The 17147-nt window shown below is 42.0% G+C and overlaps 1 protein-coding gene and 1 long non-coding RNA gene across 2 annotated transcripts in view; both read left to right on the forward strand.

The window, feature by feature from the left end:
* Positions 1–494: 494 nt before the first annotated feature.
* LOC125246552 overlaps positions 495–17147 on the forward strand; it is a 55407-nt gene continuing 38754 nt past the window's right edge. Inside the window, 8 exon segments of the mRNA XM_048157497.1 lie at positions 495–617; positions 1381–1538; positions 1667–2371; positions 5181–5282; positions 5285–5881; positions 6989–7215; positions 7217–7694; positions 15039–15743. Coding sequence (XP_048013454.1) covers positions 1517–1538; positions 1667–2371; positions 5181–5282; positions 5285–5881; positions 6989–7215; positions 7217–7694; positions 15039–15743 — 2836 coding nt within the window. The 5' untranslated portion in view covers positions 495–617; positions 1381–1516.
* Positions 7932–13252, forward strand: LOC125246689. Its single transcript, XR_007179943.1, has 2 exons — positions 7932–8203; positions 12847–13252. It is a non-coding gene; the product is annotated as an uncharacterized LOC125246689 (long non-coding RNA).

Here is a 17147-nt window from a genome sequence, read left to right on the forward strand (position 1 = left end):
TCTTTACCAAACGTTTTAATATTATATTTCTATAATTCAGTCTAAAACCCCCAGTTTAGATGTTGATGTTTTATTGAAAATAATAAAGTCTAAAGTCACCGTTATGGAGGTGTTTGCTTTAGTTCATGACCCTTGATTTTTAACTTTAGTTTTTCTCTGGCTGCTGTAACTGTGTGTTTCTACAGCATACTTGTTATAGCAAAAATTGCGAGATTAGTTCATTCTCATTAAGAAGTTTTGTATGAAAGAAACAAAGTCAAATTGATTTAATCTTTAAACAAAAGTTACTGTCACTTGAAACAACTGCAAACAGCTTCCCTGCATCCCAATGTGCATACTATCCACCCTAAATAGTATTGAATATTACTAGTGTCACATACTATTTAGGATGGATAGTATGCATACTGAGATGCAGGCCTTGTCTTGAACATCATCTTTACATCTATAGACACGCCTCATGTTTGTCTGTTCTGAAGCATAAGGAAGTGAGTACCCTACTTCCTGTCAAATTGACTTTAAAAGAACACTACAAGTAAAAACTTCTAGACTGCTGGAGGATCTATATTTCACTTGGAGCTTCAAATGAGGCAAAAACATGTAATGTAAAATGGACATCGGTAAGTATTTAAATTGTGATAAAAGCTATTTTCATCAAAGAAAAAATGTCAGTTCAACTTGTTTACTTGCTTTCACTTTCATATTGGTCTATACGGATGAGATTTTGGATCTGTTTATGACACTTTAGGCTTTTTATTTTCTTCTTCAGTTAAAGCTTATTTTAAAAAAGGATATTTCATTTTCATTTTAAGGTTTTCGTTTGGCACCCTGTGCTGCCAGTCATTTAACCATTTTCTTTTTACAGTGAAGGCGTTTGATCATAAAAATTCAGGAAATAACTGTAAAATAACAGTGTTTTTCAGTGTATTCAAATATGGTTTTTGTTTGGTATTGCTGCCAGTCATTTGACCGTTTTATCATCTGTTTTGTTATTGTATTAATTACAGATTATTCTTGTAATTTTACATACATTTGTATGTAATTTAAGAAAACAGAAAAAATACTGTGTAAAAATAGTAATTTTTCTGTAGCTAAAAAAAGTGAATTACTGTAATTTGTCATTAATGTCACAATACTTAAAATAACAGCCAAGATATTAAGATTTAGAGATAGTTTTACAGAGTATTGACTACAATTTAAAGTACAAGAAGACAACCTGAAAAAAAAAATCAGTGTAGTATTAAGAGTGGGTTTGAGGTTTGGGGTTACCTTATCAAGTCATCTCAACTTTAATTTAATCTTTAAACAAAAGCTACTGTCACTTGAAACAACTACAATCAGCTTGTCTTGAATATAACTCAAACATCATCTTTTCATCTATAGTCACGCTCATGTTTGTCTGTTCTGAAGCAGCAGGAAGTGAGTCTCGTCAAACACACTTTGAAAGAACATTACAAGTAAAAACTACTAGACTGCTGGAGGATCTATATTTCATTTGGAGCTCCAACTAAGGCAAAACATGTCCAGTAAAATGGACACCGGTAAGTATTTCAAACGTAATAAAAGCTATTTTCATGAAAGAAAAAATGTCAACTTGTTTACTTGCTTTCACTTTCATATTGGTCTGTACGGATAAGTACTGTACTGTACCTTTTTTTGGCTGTTTCAGGTGACACTCAACATCTCTCAGATCTGAGGATTGTGTTGATGGGTAATAGAAGATCTGGTAAGAGCTCAGCAGGAAACACCATCCTGGGCAGAGAGGAGTTTGACTTGAAGACATCTGCTCAGTGTGTGAGGAGACATGGAGAAGTAGCAGACAGACACATCACTGTCATTGAAGCTCCAGGATGGTGGAAGGATCAACCTGTAGAGATGAGTCCTGAGATACTGAAACAGGAGATTTTGCTCAGTGTGTCTCTGTGTCCTCCAGGACCACATGCTGTACTACTGATCATACGTGTGGACTACAGATTTAAAGAGACTGAGAGAAAATCAGTGCAGGATCATCTGGATCTTCTCAGTGAGAGAGTCTGGAGTCACACTATAGTTCTGTTCACTGGTGGAGACTCTCTGTTAGACACATCTATAGAGCAGCACATTGAGAGTGAAGGACAGGATCTCCAGCGGCTGCTGGACAAATGTGGGAACAGGTATCATGTTCTCAACAATCACAACAGGAGTGACGACACTCAGATCAAGGAGCTGCTGGAGAAGATTGAGGAGACAGTGGCTCAAAACAACGGCTGCCATTTTGAAATAGACAGAAAGATTTTACAAGAGATGAAAGAGAGAAGAAGAGCAGAGGAAGAGAGAGCAGAAGAACGAATGAAGAGGATGAAGAAACAGAGAGAAAACATCAGATCACAGATGAGTGAGTTGACATACTTTATACTGCAGATATTCACACTGAGTATATGAAGAAAATCATGAAAATGTCACAGTCAAGGCAGCAATAACAATAAACTTGTCATTAATCTCTATTTGTCGATTCATTCCCAATAGCAGCTCACAGTGACGCCCCAAAATCTGTTACTGAAGGAAATAAACACTTTAATTTCTTAAACAATCCAGTTCTTCATAGGGTGTGCTTTTGAAAATGAAAATCCCTTTATCTAATCCATAGAGAACAATAAAACAAGCAAACAACAACTGCAGTCAGCTTGTCTTGAATATAACTGAAACATCATCTTTTCATCTATAGACACGCTCATGTTTGTCTGTTCTGAAGCAGCAGGAAGTGAGTCTCGTCAAACACACTTTGAAAGAACAAGTAAAAACTACTAGACTGCTGGAGGATCTTTATTTCATTTGGAGCTTCAAATGAGGCAAAAACATGTAATGTAAAATAAACATCAGTAAGATTTGTTTTCGTGATGGAAGCTATTTTTAAGAAAGAAAAAATGTCAACATGTTTAGTTTTTGTGACACTTTTAATGCTTTCATATTGGTCACTAAATTTAAGCAGTCACTAATTGTGTTTTTTGACTTTCTTTCCATCTAGTAAATTAATGTAATAATGTGTAGTTTGACACCCATACAGATATGGTGAACTTTATTTCAGTCAGGACCACTTAAGTCAAAAATTACAAGAGACAAAATTTAGTCAAATTTTTTATTGGCATATTTGCTAAAGTTACAATTTGGCGGTATGGCTCTGTTCTAAATTCCCCGTCCTTTCATGAGCTCCATGAAAGCCAAGACCGGGAACAGCAGCAGCTTCTGGGGACAACCTCCCATTTTTTAACTGGGAGAGCAGCAGAAAATCCCCCTATTGAGAACAGAGCATGCATCAATGACAACAGAATGACACTGATGTAGGAACTGTGGACGAACCAGACAAATTAATCATTCAGATGATTCTTTCAAAACATAATTCTAATTCAGAATTGAGGTTCCAGCTCCGGCCCGTCTGCAGATAAAGCCAGGCTGATTACTTTTACGACACATGCTTCTGATAGTAGAAGAAGCGACATACCAAAGGGTCACCCAAGAAGACAGAGAGACAATCCAGACCCTTTTGTTTTCTTACTTCACAGGAAAGCCAAAGAGACTGTTGAACAAATAAAATTGCTTCAAAATTGTTCCAACAATTTTAATGGACTTATCAAACATCTTTTAACTACATACATTTTGCATTATGTGTCCACAAGTACTACCTGTAAACAGTTAGGCTTTAGAACACTCACAATTCATGTAAATGTGTTAACTCTGACTGAATGACTGAAAGTATGCCTTATTTGGACTTAATTTGATTCTTTCCTCCTTTCCTATATCCTGACTTGAATGAAATCTGTTTAAAATGTATTGTATTCCATTTAATAGAAATTATGTTAAAATGGCACTCTCTGCTGAAGCAGAAACAGGATGTAACACTTATGTTTTATTGGGGGCAGAGGAAGGCCCGCTTGAAACAGGACAATGTCTGATTGGCCAGGACTCCTCAGAGGTGTGACAAACAACTAAGTTTAAATGATCATATTGCAAGATAGTGAAGGGGAGAAGTTGTTAGTAAACGAACAGGGAGTTGGTTCTGTTCTGGGAAAAGAAGCCAAGACAAGTACCAAGAACAATGGAGTGACAAGAAGAACAGACAAGCCGCTCATTCAAGCCATCCAACCTTCACTCACTTTTCTTTTCTTTACTTAATTTTCCTTTACCGCTGAAAGTCTTGTGTCCTAAGTTTCGCCGCAAAGTTCAACCAACGACGTTTGCTGCTTCAACTCCAGCGACAAAGAGACTTCGTTTCATTGTCCCACACGGACCTGATCTGGATCAATCATCGACTTGGGAAACCCTCCTCTGCACGACGAGGGAAATTCACGTTTAAGTCAACGCAAGCAAGTACCTCCAGATGAAAACTGAACTGGTGCATTTAAACGAATGATTCATGGTTCGTTCTGGTCTTTGAAATGCATTGATAGGAATTCGGTTAATCAGATCACTCCCTCTCTCCCTCTCTCTCTCTTTCAAAAGAGAGATATCTTTCTCTCTCATTTCCTTCTTACTGCAACGCGTATGAATGTGTGTGTGTGTGTGTATGTGCGTGCCTTTGTGTTAGATTAGTTTGTGTTAGAATAAATAAAATCTCTTGTAGATTTGAAAAGAAAGTGTCTTGTATTATGTGCTTTATGATTTAATGTCTTAAACTGTCGATTTCAAGTTACCGTGCTCTAATCAGTGTTTTCACGATTGTTGGATATTTATATCCGCTACAAGAGCTTATTACGGTTCGAGCAAATGAACGCTGGACGACTCAGTTGCTCGGTCGTAATCTAAACAACTCTTTATAATTCCCTATAAATATTTCATTTGAGCTAATTTTACTTCCTAGGGGTGTTTTCCCTACACTGATTAAGTTATACACAAGTTTAAGGAGGAGCTGGGGAGGAGGTGGGTTGCAAGCAGCGTGCAGTGGAAGCAGCCAAGCAGGCAGAGACGGAAGCTGCGTTTAAGTAATGCGCCTTATTTTAGAGTTGCCAATGGAGTCCATAGAAATTGGATCAGCTGATATGGGTGGGGTTGGAATTTGAGAATCAGCTGATAGCGGAGCTTGACTATGAGGCCTGCCTGAACTAACGCTGACGTTTAATTTCAGTAACCCTTTTTTCACACACAGGAGTTATTTAAGAAGATCAAGATCTCACCACATTCAGAAGTGTGTTTTGTTCTATTTGTTTCAGGTGACGCTCAACATCTCTCAGATCTGAGGATTGTGTTGATGGGTAATAGAAGATCTGGTAAGAGTTCATCAGGAAACACCATCCTGGGCAGAGAGGAGTTTGACTGAAGACATCTGCTCAGTGTGTGAGGAGACATGGAGAAGTAGCAGACAGACACATCACTGTCATTGAAGCTCCAGGATGGTTGAGTAGTTGCACTGTAGAGAGTCCTGAGAGACTGAAACAGGAGATTTTGCTCAGTGTGTCTCTGTGTCCTCCAGGACCTCACGCTGTACTACTGATCATACGTGTGGACACTAGATTTAAAGAGAGTGAGATAAAATCAGTGCAGGGTCATCTGGATCTTCTCAGTGAGAGAGTCTGGAGTCACACTATAGTTCTGTTCACTCATGGAGACTCTCTGTTAAACACATCTATAGAGCAGCACATTGAGAGTGAAGGACAGGATCTCCAGTGGCTGCTGGACAAATGTGGGAACAGGTATCATGTTCTCAACAATCACAACAGGAGTGACGACACTCAGATCAAGGAGCTGCTGGAGAAGATTGAGGAGACAGTGGCACAAAACAACGGCTGCCATTTTGAAATAGACAGAAAGATTTTACAGGAGGTGAAAGAGAGAAGAAGAGCAGAGGAAGAGAGAGCAGAAGAACGAATGAAGAGGATGAAGAAACAGAGAGATAACATCAGATCACAGATGAGTGAGTCCACATACTTTATAATGCAGATATTCACACTGAGTATATAAAGTAAATCATGAAAATGTCACAGTCAAGGCAGCAATAACAATAAACTTGTTGTCATTAATCTCTATTTGTAGATTCATTCCCAATAGCAGCTCACAGTGACGCCCCTAAAATCTGTTACTGAAGGAAATAAACACTTTCATTTCTTAAACAATCCAATTCTTCATAGGGTGTGCTTTTTGAAAATGAAAATCCCTTTATCTAATCCATAGAGAACAATAAAAAAAAAAAAACAATCAAACAATCAACTGCAGTCAGCTTGTCTTGAATATAACTCAAACATCATCTTTTCATCTATAGACACGCTCATGTTTGTCTGTTCTGAAGCAGCAGGAAGTGAGTCTCGTCAAACACACTTTGAAAGAACAAGTAAAAACTACTAGACTGCTGGAGGATCTATACTGTATTTCATTTGGAGCTTCAAATGAGGCAAAAATATGTCATGTAAAATAAACATCAGTAAGATTTGTTTTCGTGATGGAAGCTATTTTTAAGAAAGAAAAAATGTCAACATGTTTATAGTTTTTTTTTCATAAAGTCTTTTACAAATGTATACAATCACATTTTTTTTTCTTTCCTAGTAAATGAATGTAAATGTAATACAGTCATGTGTTTGCTGGAGCTAACAGACACCAGTGCATTGATAACACTTTCCCAGGTGTGAACACACACAAGAGAGAGATTCATTCATTAAAAGCCACTTTGATTATTTTTAATGAATATACTTTCTGAAAACATTATTCTGAATTATCATTTGTAATTTAGTTTTGTTTAATCTGTTTTCTGTGGTCTGTTGTTTTGTGTGCAGATTAATGAAATTAAGCCATTTATTTTCTCCATAATTCATAATTACTATCCATTGATAACTTTTGTTCAACTCTAATTTAAGAGTTTAATTAATGTAAAATACACTTACATTTTTAATCAATAATGTGTTTGACACTTATTGAAATAAAGTTTACTGTATTTGTATAACTCCTTTTTTCACACAGAGAGATTACTTAAGAAGATTTAAGATCTCACCCACATTCAGAAGTGTGTTTTCTCTTCTATTTGTTTCAGGTGACACTCAACATTTCTCAGATCTGAGGATTGTGTTGATGGGTAATAGAAGATCTGGTAAGAGTTCATCAGGAAACACCATCCTGGGCAGAGAGGAGTTTGACTTGAAGACATCTGCTCAGTGTGTGAGGAGACATGGAGAAGTAGCAGACAGACACATCACTGTCATTGAAGCTCCAGGATGGTGGAAGGATCAACCTGTAGAGATGAGTCCTGAGATACTGAAACACGGAGATTTTGCTCAGTGTGTCTCTGTGTCCTCCAGGACCACACGCTGTACTACTGATCATACGTGTGATCACTGGATTTAAAGAGACTGAGAGAAAAGCATTGCAGGATCATCTGGATCTTCTCAGTGAGAGAGTCTGGAGTCACACTATAGTTCTGTTCACTGGTGGAGACTTTCTGTTAGACACATCTATAGAGCAGCACATTGAGAGTGAAGGACAGGATCTCCAGCGGCTGCTGGACAAATGTGGGAACAGGTATCATGTTCTCAACAATCACAACAGGAGTGACGACACTCAGATCAAGGAGCTGCTGGAGAAGATTGAGGAGACAGTGGCACAAAACAACGGCTGCCATTTTGAAATAGACAGAAAGATTTTACAGGAGGTGAAAGAGAGAAGAAGAGCAGAGGAAGAGAGAGCAGAAGAACGAATGAAGAGGATGAAGAAACAGAGAGAAAACATCAGATCACAGATGAGTGAGTACACATTGTGACAGCATGAGAGGTTCAGGATCTTTAGCTTGTGTAGTTTCTCAGTAAACTGCTTCAACAGTCTTTTTGGCAGGTGTAGGTTTAATAATCAAACAGAAGGTTTTCAACTTAAATCTCTTCAGGCTAAGAAAAAAATACTTATTCTTCTTTGTTTCACTTTTCCCCACCACACACACGTCACCATTCTCCCACAGTCTAATAGACTTTGCTGCTGCTCTCTCTGGCAATCGTGGGTTTTGTAGTCCTTAACAGATGGCCATCCAGCTTCCACGTGTGGTGACCTGGGAGTGGTAGTTCTTAAGATCCCTCTTGCTCCAGCCATCTTAGAGAAATTTATCTGCCCTCTACAACATGCCCTCTCATGATGCCACAACATACTTCATAGTTCACATACAGTCATGCTCAAGAGTTTACATACCCCTTGCTCCATCTGCAAAATGTTAATTATTTTAAAAAATTAAAAGGGATCATACAAAATGTCACAGACACGTCAGGTTCCACCTCACTCCCTTACCCACGCACTCAATCACCAGCCTACTAATCACCGCCACCTGAAGACCATCAACACCATCATCAACACCAGCACTTTAAGCTCCACACTCACACACACTCACTGTCCGATCTCGTTTGCACTACAGCCACTTGTATGCTTACCTCAAGGACTCCAAACGCTATACTTACCTGTCTCCATCGTCTCCAACGTTCCTCGTGTGCCTACCTGCCTGTGTGTGAGTGTCCCAGTCATCCGTCTCCAGCATCTTCCTTCCATCACCATCTGCAACTCAACAAAAGGACAGTATTACTTCTCATTCTTCTCCACGACCATCAAACTTACCATTCACTTACCTGTTGCTCTGCTGATTACCTCAATAAACATCTGTACTGCTTTTATCTCTGCCTCCGGTGTCTGTTGTAACAGAAGACCGGACCACAACAGCAACACATCAGCATGAGCCTCACCGATCCATTCCAGGAGCTCGTGGACGCTTTGCGCCGAAGCACTCACCCCACAAACACCGTCATCGTCACAGTCACCATCCACCGCTGCTGCTTCCGCATCCACCGTCTCCGCTCCTTCTCCTGTGTTTACCGCCAGTCCCATGGCCAAACCGGCGCCCTACTCAGGATCGCGGAGGATTGCAGCGGATTCCTCCATCAATGTGAGCTGGTTCTGGAGATGCAGCCGCACCTCTACCCCACCGACACGGCTAAAATCGCGTTCATAATCTCCCAACTGCGAGGTAAGGCCCGTCAATGGGCGGATTCCCTCTGGACTCAAAAAGGCTCAGTTGTGAAATCTTACTCTGCATTCATCTCTCACTTCCGGGAGGTCTTCAGAAAGCCGTTGGCTGATTCTTCAACTGGTGAGAAACTGTATAATCTGAAACAGGGAAATAAAACCGTTAACGATTATGCCTTGCAGTTCAGAACGCTAGCCGCCACCAGCGGATGGAATGAACAAGCCCTCATTACCACCTTTCGTCAGGGATTGGAGCCTAATGTGCGGTTGCATCTCGCTGCTTACAAGGACTCCCTAGGACTCGAACGCTTCATCCAACTCGCCATCCGCGTGGGTTCTCGTATGCAGTCGTGTCTCCTCGAGCACCAGGGCCAGCCACTCTTCAACACCCTCCTCCATCGGTCCGAACCCGTCAGCTCTCCAGAACCAGCAAGTGAACCCATGCAAATAGACAATTCCCGTCTGACATCTGCTGAAAGACAGAGAAGGCTGACCCTGAATCTGTGCTTATATTGTGGATCTCCGGGGCATGTAATCTCCACATGCCCAACTCGTCCTCCTCGGCCCGTGGTGAGTGCCATCATTCCCTCCATTCAAACGATGAAACCACTCACTACTATTGTAAACCTTACTGCTGCTAATGCCTCTGTTCCAGTGGTGGCGCTCCTCGATTCAGGGTCAGCAGGAAATTTCATCTCCGGCACCCTCTGTCGACACCTCAAGCTCAAGACCTCGCCTTCTCCGATTAACTACCAGGTCCACTCTATCACGGGCAAATCCCTGTGCCGTAAGCTGATCCATCGACGTGTGGGACCTCTTCAATTACACGTGGGAATCCTTCACACTGAGAACATCCATCTGCTGGTTCTGGAGGAGTCCACCGCTGACGTGGTTCTAGGGCGCCCATGGTTAGAGCTACACAACCCCACCATCTCATGGCGCACGGGCGAAGTCCTGAAGTGAGGCGACCACTGTTTCTCCAACTGCTTTCCAGTACTTCCTGTTCCAAGATCTCCTCTCTCCAAGAATATCTCCATCTGTGCCACTTCCATCGAAAGTCCTGTTGAAAAGCGTTCTGTGGATATTCCCTCCGACTACGCCCACTTCAGTGACGTCTTCTGCCCGCAACGCGCCTCCAAGCTACCTCCTCACCGGCCATGGGACTGCGCCATCGATCTGTTACCGGGTGAACCAGTGCCTAAGGGACGCATCTACCCCTTATCCGTACCGTAGGAGAAGGCCATGGAGGAATACATCAAAGAGGCCCTTAACCAATGATACATCCGCCCGTCTACTTCCCCTGCTGCTTCAAGCTTTTTCTTTGTGGCAAAGAAGGACGGAGGCTTGCGGCCCTGCATAGACTACCGCGCACTCAACAAGATAACTGTCAAATTCTTAAGGGGGGGACGAGTGGAAGACCGCCTTCGTCACGCCCACCGGCCATTACGAATATCTTGTCATGCCGTATGGCCTGGTCAACGCCCCCTCCGTATTCCAGGATTTCATCCACGAGGTGCTCCGGGAGTTTCTCCACAAGTTCGTGCTGGTGTATATTGACGACATCCTCATCTACTCCCGGAGCTTGGCCGAACACCGCCACCACGTTGCGGAGGTCCTCCAACACTTACGGCAGTTCCATCTGTTTCTCAAAGCTGAGAAGTGCTCTTTCCATCAGCCCTCAGTCCACTTCCTGGGATATGTGATTGATCACAGTGGCATCCGGATGGACGAGGGGAAAGTCTCAGCTTTCCAAAACTGGCCAACTCCAACCACCATAAAAGAACTCCAGCGCTTCCTCGGATTCTCCAATTTCTATCGCCGCTTCATCAAAAACTACAGTACCATTGTCAGCCCACTCACCAATCTGTTATGGAAGCAGCCCAAGTCTCTGCCTGGTCCCAGCCTGCCACCAACGCCTTTGAGACCCTCAAGAAAGCCTTCACCACCGCTCCCCTCCTCGTCCACCCCAATCCAGACCTGCCATTTGTCGTGGAGGTGGACGCCTCCACCACCGGAGTGGGAGCGGTCCTATCGCAGCAGCAGGGGACACCAAGTAGACTCCACACATGTGGCTTCTTCTCCCGCAAGCTCAACCCGGCGGAGGTCAACTATGACATCGGTGACCGTGAGCTCCTGGCAGTCAAGCTTGCCCTGGAAGAATGGAGGCATTGGTTGGAGGGGGCCAATCATCCTTTCCAAGTCCTCACAGATCATAAAAACCTAGAGTATTTGAAAGCTGCTAAAAGACTCAACCCTCGCCAAGCTCGCTGGGCCATGTTCTTTTCAAGATTCAATTTCTCCATATCCTATCGTCCAGGTTCCAAGAATATTAAGGCGGATGCCTTGTCCCGTCTCCATGCTCCAGAGGAAAGAAACGGAACTCCAGAAACTATCCTGCCTGAGTCTATCTTCATGAGCCCCATCCAGTGGTCGGAAGAGACCTTACCCTCCTCCAATGCCTCCTCACGCACTCCGCCGGGTTGCCCCCAGGGCTTGCAGTACATCACGCGGACACGACGCACTCCACTCCTGCACTCCGTTCACTCTTCACTTGGCACTGGTCACCCAGGGGTCAATGAGACCCTCTCGCTGCTTAAACAGCGATTCTGGTGGCCCAACATGGCCAACGATGTCAGGAGGTACGTGCAGGGCTGCAGGGAGTGTGCCATCTCCAAGAGCCCACGCCATCTTCCCACCGGCAAGCTCTATCCTCTGCCTGTTCCTGAGAGACCCTGGTCACACCTGGGGGTGGATTTCATCACGGATCTCCCCGAGTCTAATGGTCACACTTGCATCCTGGTAGTTGTAGACCGCTTCTCCAAAGCCTGCCGTCTGATCCCCCTAGAAGGTCTACCTACCGCCATGGCGACTGCAGAATTAATGTTCAACCATGTCTTTCGTCATTATGGGATCCCCGAAGACATAGTCTCTGACAGAGGACCCCAATTTATCTCCCGTGTCTGGAAGGCGTTCTTCTCCCTCCTGGGTGTGACCGTCCAGCCTGTCGTCCGGTTACCATCCTCAGTCGAACGGGCAGACGGAACGGAAGATCCAGGAGATCGGCCGCTTCCTGCGTACCTTCTGTCACGGCCACCAGGACTCCTGGAACCAGTACCTGGGTTGGGCCGAGTACGCACAAAACTCCCTCCGACAAGCCACAACAGGACTAACACCCTTCCAGTGCGTACTCGGCTACCAACCCCCACTGTTCCCCTGGGACGGGAACCCTCCAACGTTCCGGCAGTCGACTACTGGTTCCGGGAGAGCGAGAGGGCATGGGACTCAGCACGCCACCAACTGCAGAGGGCCCTGCGCAGACGCAGGATGACAGCCGACCTTCGGCGCTCCAACGCTCCTACCTACCAACCGGGGCAGAAGGTCTGGCTGTCCACCAGAGACATCAGGATGTGTCTGCCCTGCAAGAAGCTGAGTCCCCGCTTCATTGGCCCGTTCACCATCCTTCGACAGATCAACCCCGTCACGTATCGTCTTCAACTTCCTGCACAATACAAAAGAATTCATCCTAGCTTTCACGTATCACTGTTAAAGCCTCACCACCCTTCTGTTCTTCCCTCCACAGAACCTGATGTGGCAGCCGTCGAGCCCCCCCTTCCACTCATCCTGGACGATGGTACTGCCTACGAGGTTCGCGAAATCCTGGACTCCCGGCGCTGTGGTGGTCAACTGGAATACCTGGTAGACTGGGAAGGCTATGGCCCCGAGGAACGCTCATGGGTCTCCGAGAATGATATCCTTGATCCTAATCTGTTACAGACTTTCCACACCAACCATCCAGACAGACCTGCCCCACGCCCTAGAGGACGACCACCACAACGTCGGGGTCCTCGGCCCTCAGGAGCGGGCCGTGGGAGGGGGGTACTGTCACAGACACGTCAGGTTCCACCTCACTCCCTTACCCACGCACTCAATCACCAGCCTACTAATCACCGCCACCTGAAGACCATCAACACCATCATCAACACCAGCACTTAAGCTCCACACTCACACACACTCACTGTCCGGTCTCGTTTGCACTACAGCCACTTGTATGCTTACCTCAAGGACTCCAAACGCTATACTTACCTGTCTCCATCGTCTCCATCGTCTCCAACGTTCCTCGTGTGCCTACCTGCCTGTGTGTGTGAGTGTCCCAGTCATCCGTCTCCAGCATCTCCTTCCATCACCATCTGCAACTCAACAAAAGGACAGTATTACTTCTCATTCTTCTCCACGACCATCAAACTTACCATTCACTTACCTGTTGCTCTGCTGATTACCTCAATAAACATCTGTACTGCTTTTATCTCTGCCTCCGGTGTCTCTGTTGTAACACAAAATGCATGTTATTTTATATTCATTACCATCCTGAGTAAAATATTTTATATGAAAGATGTGTACATATATTCCACAAGACAAAAAATAGCTGAATTCATATAAATGACCCTGTTCAAAAGTTAACATACCTGGATGATCTATGAATGTTTATTTGTTTTGTGATGTTTGTTCACGAGTCTCTGGTTTGTCCTGAACTGTTAAACTGCCCAACGTTCTTCAGAAAAATCCTCCAGCTCCTGCAGATTCTTTGATTTTTCCATATTTTGCATATTTGAACCCTTTCCAGCAGTGACTGAATGATTTTGAGATCTTTTCTCCTGTTGAGATCTTTTCACACTGAGGACAACTGAGGGACTCAAACACAACTATTACAAAAGGTTCAAACATTCACTGATGCTCCAGAAGGAAACACGATGCATTAAGAAAACTTTTTGAATTTGAAGATCGTTAAATTGTATTAATTTGTCTTCTGCAAACATGCAGTATCTTCTGTAGGTTCAAAAGGGCAGTACTATATGAAAAAAAAATTATATTTAAGCAAAACAAGAAAAATGTAGACATCTTCATCCTGTTCAAAAGTTTTCACACCCCGACTCTCAATGCATTGTGTTTCCTTCTGGAGCATCAGTGAATGTTTAAACCTTTTGTAATAGTTGTGTTTGAGTCCCTCAGTTGTGTGAAAAGATGAATCTCAAAATCATACAGTCACTGTCTGTATACTGAGTACATTAGGTAAATCATTAAAATTTAACAGTCTCAGCAATAACAATAAACTTGTTGTCATTAATCTCTATTTGTCGATTCATTCCCAATAGCAGCTCACAGTGACGCCCCAAAATCTGTTACTGAAGGAAATAAACACTTTCATTTCTTAAACAATCCAATTCTTCATAGGGTGTGCTTTTGAAAATGAAAATCCCTTTATCTAATCCATAGAGAACAATAAAACAAACAAACAAGCAAACAACAACTGCAGTCAGCTTGTCTTGAATATAACTGAAACATCATCTTTTCATCTATAGACACGCTCATGTTTGTCTGTTCTGAAGCAGCAGGAAGTGAGTCTCGTCAAACACACTTTGAAAGAACAAGTAAAAACTACTAGACTGCTGGAGGATCTTTATTTCATTTGGAGCTTCAAATGAGGCAAAAATATGTCATGTAAAATAAACATCAGTAAGATTTGCACTCGTGATGGAAGCTATTTTTAAGATAGAAAAAATGTCAACATGTTTATAGTTTTTTTTTTTCATAAAGTCTTTTACAAATGTATATAATCACAATTTTTTTTTCTTTCCTAGTAAATGAATGTAAATGTAATACAGTCATGTGTTTGCTGGAGCTAACAGACACCAGTGCATTGATAACACTTTCCCAGGTGTGAACACACACAAGAGAGAGATTCATTCATTAAAAGCCACTTTGATTATTTTTAATGAATATACAAACACATTATTCTAAAACTTTTTGTAATTTAGTTTTGTTTAATCTGTTTTCTGTGGTCTGTTGTTTTGTGTGCAGATTAATGAAATTAAGCCATTTATTTTCTCCATAATTCATAATTACTATCCATTGATAACTTTTGTTCAACTCTAATTTAAGAGTTACATTTTTAATCAATAATGTGTTTGACACTTATTGAAATAAAGTTTACTGTATTTGTATAACTCCTTTTTTCACACAGAGAGATTACTTAAGAAGATTTAAGATCTCACCCACATTCAGAAGTGTGTTTTATTCTCTATTTGTTTCAGGTGACGCTCAACATTTCTCAGATCTGAGGATTGTGTTGATGGGTAATAGAAGATCTGGTAAGAGTTCATCAGGAAACGCCATCCTGGGCAGAGAGGAGTTTGACCTGAAGAGATCTGCTCAGTGTGTGAGGAGACATGGAGAAGTAGCAGACAGACACATCACTGTCATTGAAGCTCCAGGATGGTGGAGGAATTACACTGTAGAGGAGAGTCCTGAGAGACTGAAACAGGAGATTTTGCTCAGTGTGTCTCTGTGTCCTCCAGGACCACACGCTGTACTACTGATCATACGTGTGAACACTGGATTTAAAGAGACTGAGAGAAAAGCAGTGCAGGATCATCTGGATCTTCTCAGTGAGAGAGTCTGGAGTCACACTATAGTTCTGTTCACTGGTGGAGACTCTCTGTTAGACACATCTATAGAGCAGCACATTGAGAGTGAAGGACAGGATCTCCAGCGGCTGCTGGACAAATGTGGGAACAGGTATCATGTTCTCAACAATCACAACAGGAGTGACGACACTCAGATCAAGGAGCTGCTGGAGAAGATTGAGGAGACAGTGGCACAAAACAACGGCTGCCATTTTGAAAAAGACAGAAAGATTTTACAGGAGGTGAAAGAGAGAAGAAGAGCAGAGGAAGAGAGAGCAGAAGAACGAATGAAGAGGATGAAGAAACAGAGAGAAAACATCAGATCACAGATGAGTGAGTCCACATACTTTATATTGCAGATAGAGTCGTTCTCAAGAGTTTACATACCCCTTGCAGAATCTGCAAAATGTTCATTATTTTAACAAATTAATAGGGATCATACAAAATGCATGATATTTTATATTTAGTATACCATCCGGAGTAAAGTATTTATTCCCACTTTATTTTTTGTCATAGTAGTTAAGGCCACTTAATATAAAGTAGGACCAAATATTTTATATGGAAGATGTGTACATATATTCCACAAGACAAAAAATAGCTGAATTTATAAAAATCACCCTGTTCAAAAGTTAACATACCCTGGATGATCTATGACTGTTTATTTGTTTTGTGATGTTTGTTCACGAGTCTCTGGTTTGTCCTGAACAGTTAAACTGCCCAACGTTCTTCAGAAAAATCCTCCAGATCAGTGAATTCTTTGATTTTCCAGCATATTTTCCATATTTGAACTCTTTCCTCGTAACTGAGGACAACTGAAGGACTCAAACACAACTATTAAAAAAGGTTCAAACATTCACTGATGCTCCAGAAGGAAACACAATGCATTAAGAGTCGGGGGGTGAAAACTTTTGAATTCAAATATCAAGGTTAATTGTACTTATTTTTTCTTCCAGGAAACATGCAAGTATCTTCTGTTGGTTCTGAAGGGCAGTACTAAATGAAAAACAATGATATTTAAACAAAATAAAAAAAAAATTGTGACATCTTCATCCTGTTCAAAAGTTTTCACCCCCTCTCTCTTAAAGCATCGTATTTCCTTCCTTTGTGTCTCTGTTTTGAAGCAGCAGGAAGTGAGTCTCGTCAAACACACTTTGAAAGAACATTACAAGTAAAAACTACTAGACTGCTGGAGGATCTATATTTCATTTGGAGCTTCAAATGAGGCAACAATGTTTGTTTCATAAAGTCTTTTATATATAATCTGTCTTTCCATCTAGTAAATGAATGTAAATGTAATACAGTCATGTGTTTGCTGGAGCTAACAGACACCAGTGCATTGATAACACTTTCCCAGGAGCGAACACACACAAGAGAGTTACATTCACTGGTTCACTTCACTTTAAAATGATTACACTTTCTGTAATCTGTTGTTTTGTGTGCAGATTATTAAAATTAAGCAGTTTTCTTTTCTCCATAATTCATAATTATTGTCCATCGATAACTTTTGCTCAACTCTGATTTGAGTTGAATTAATGTGAGACATATATGTAATTCTTAATAAATGTTTGACACCTACAGATACGGTGAACTTTATTTCAGTAACCCCTTTTTTCACACAGAGAGTTTATTTAAGAAGATCTAAGATCTCACCCACATTCAGAAGTGTGTTTTGTTCTGTTTGTTTCAGGTGAAGCTCAACATCTCTCAGATCTGAGGATTGTGTTGATGGGGTATAGA

This window comes from Megalobrama amblycephala, linkage group LG15 (genome assembly GCF_018812025.1).
Source record: "Megalobrama amblycephala isolate DHTTF-2021 linkage group LG15, ASM1881202v1, whole genome shotgun sequence".
In the NCBI taxonomy this organism is placed as follows: Eukaryota; Metazoa; Chordata; class Actinopteri; order Cypriniformes; family Xenocyprididae; genus Megalobrama; species Megalobrama amblycephala.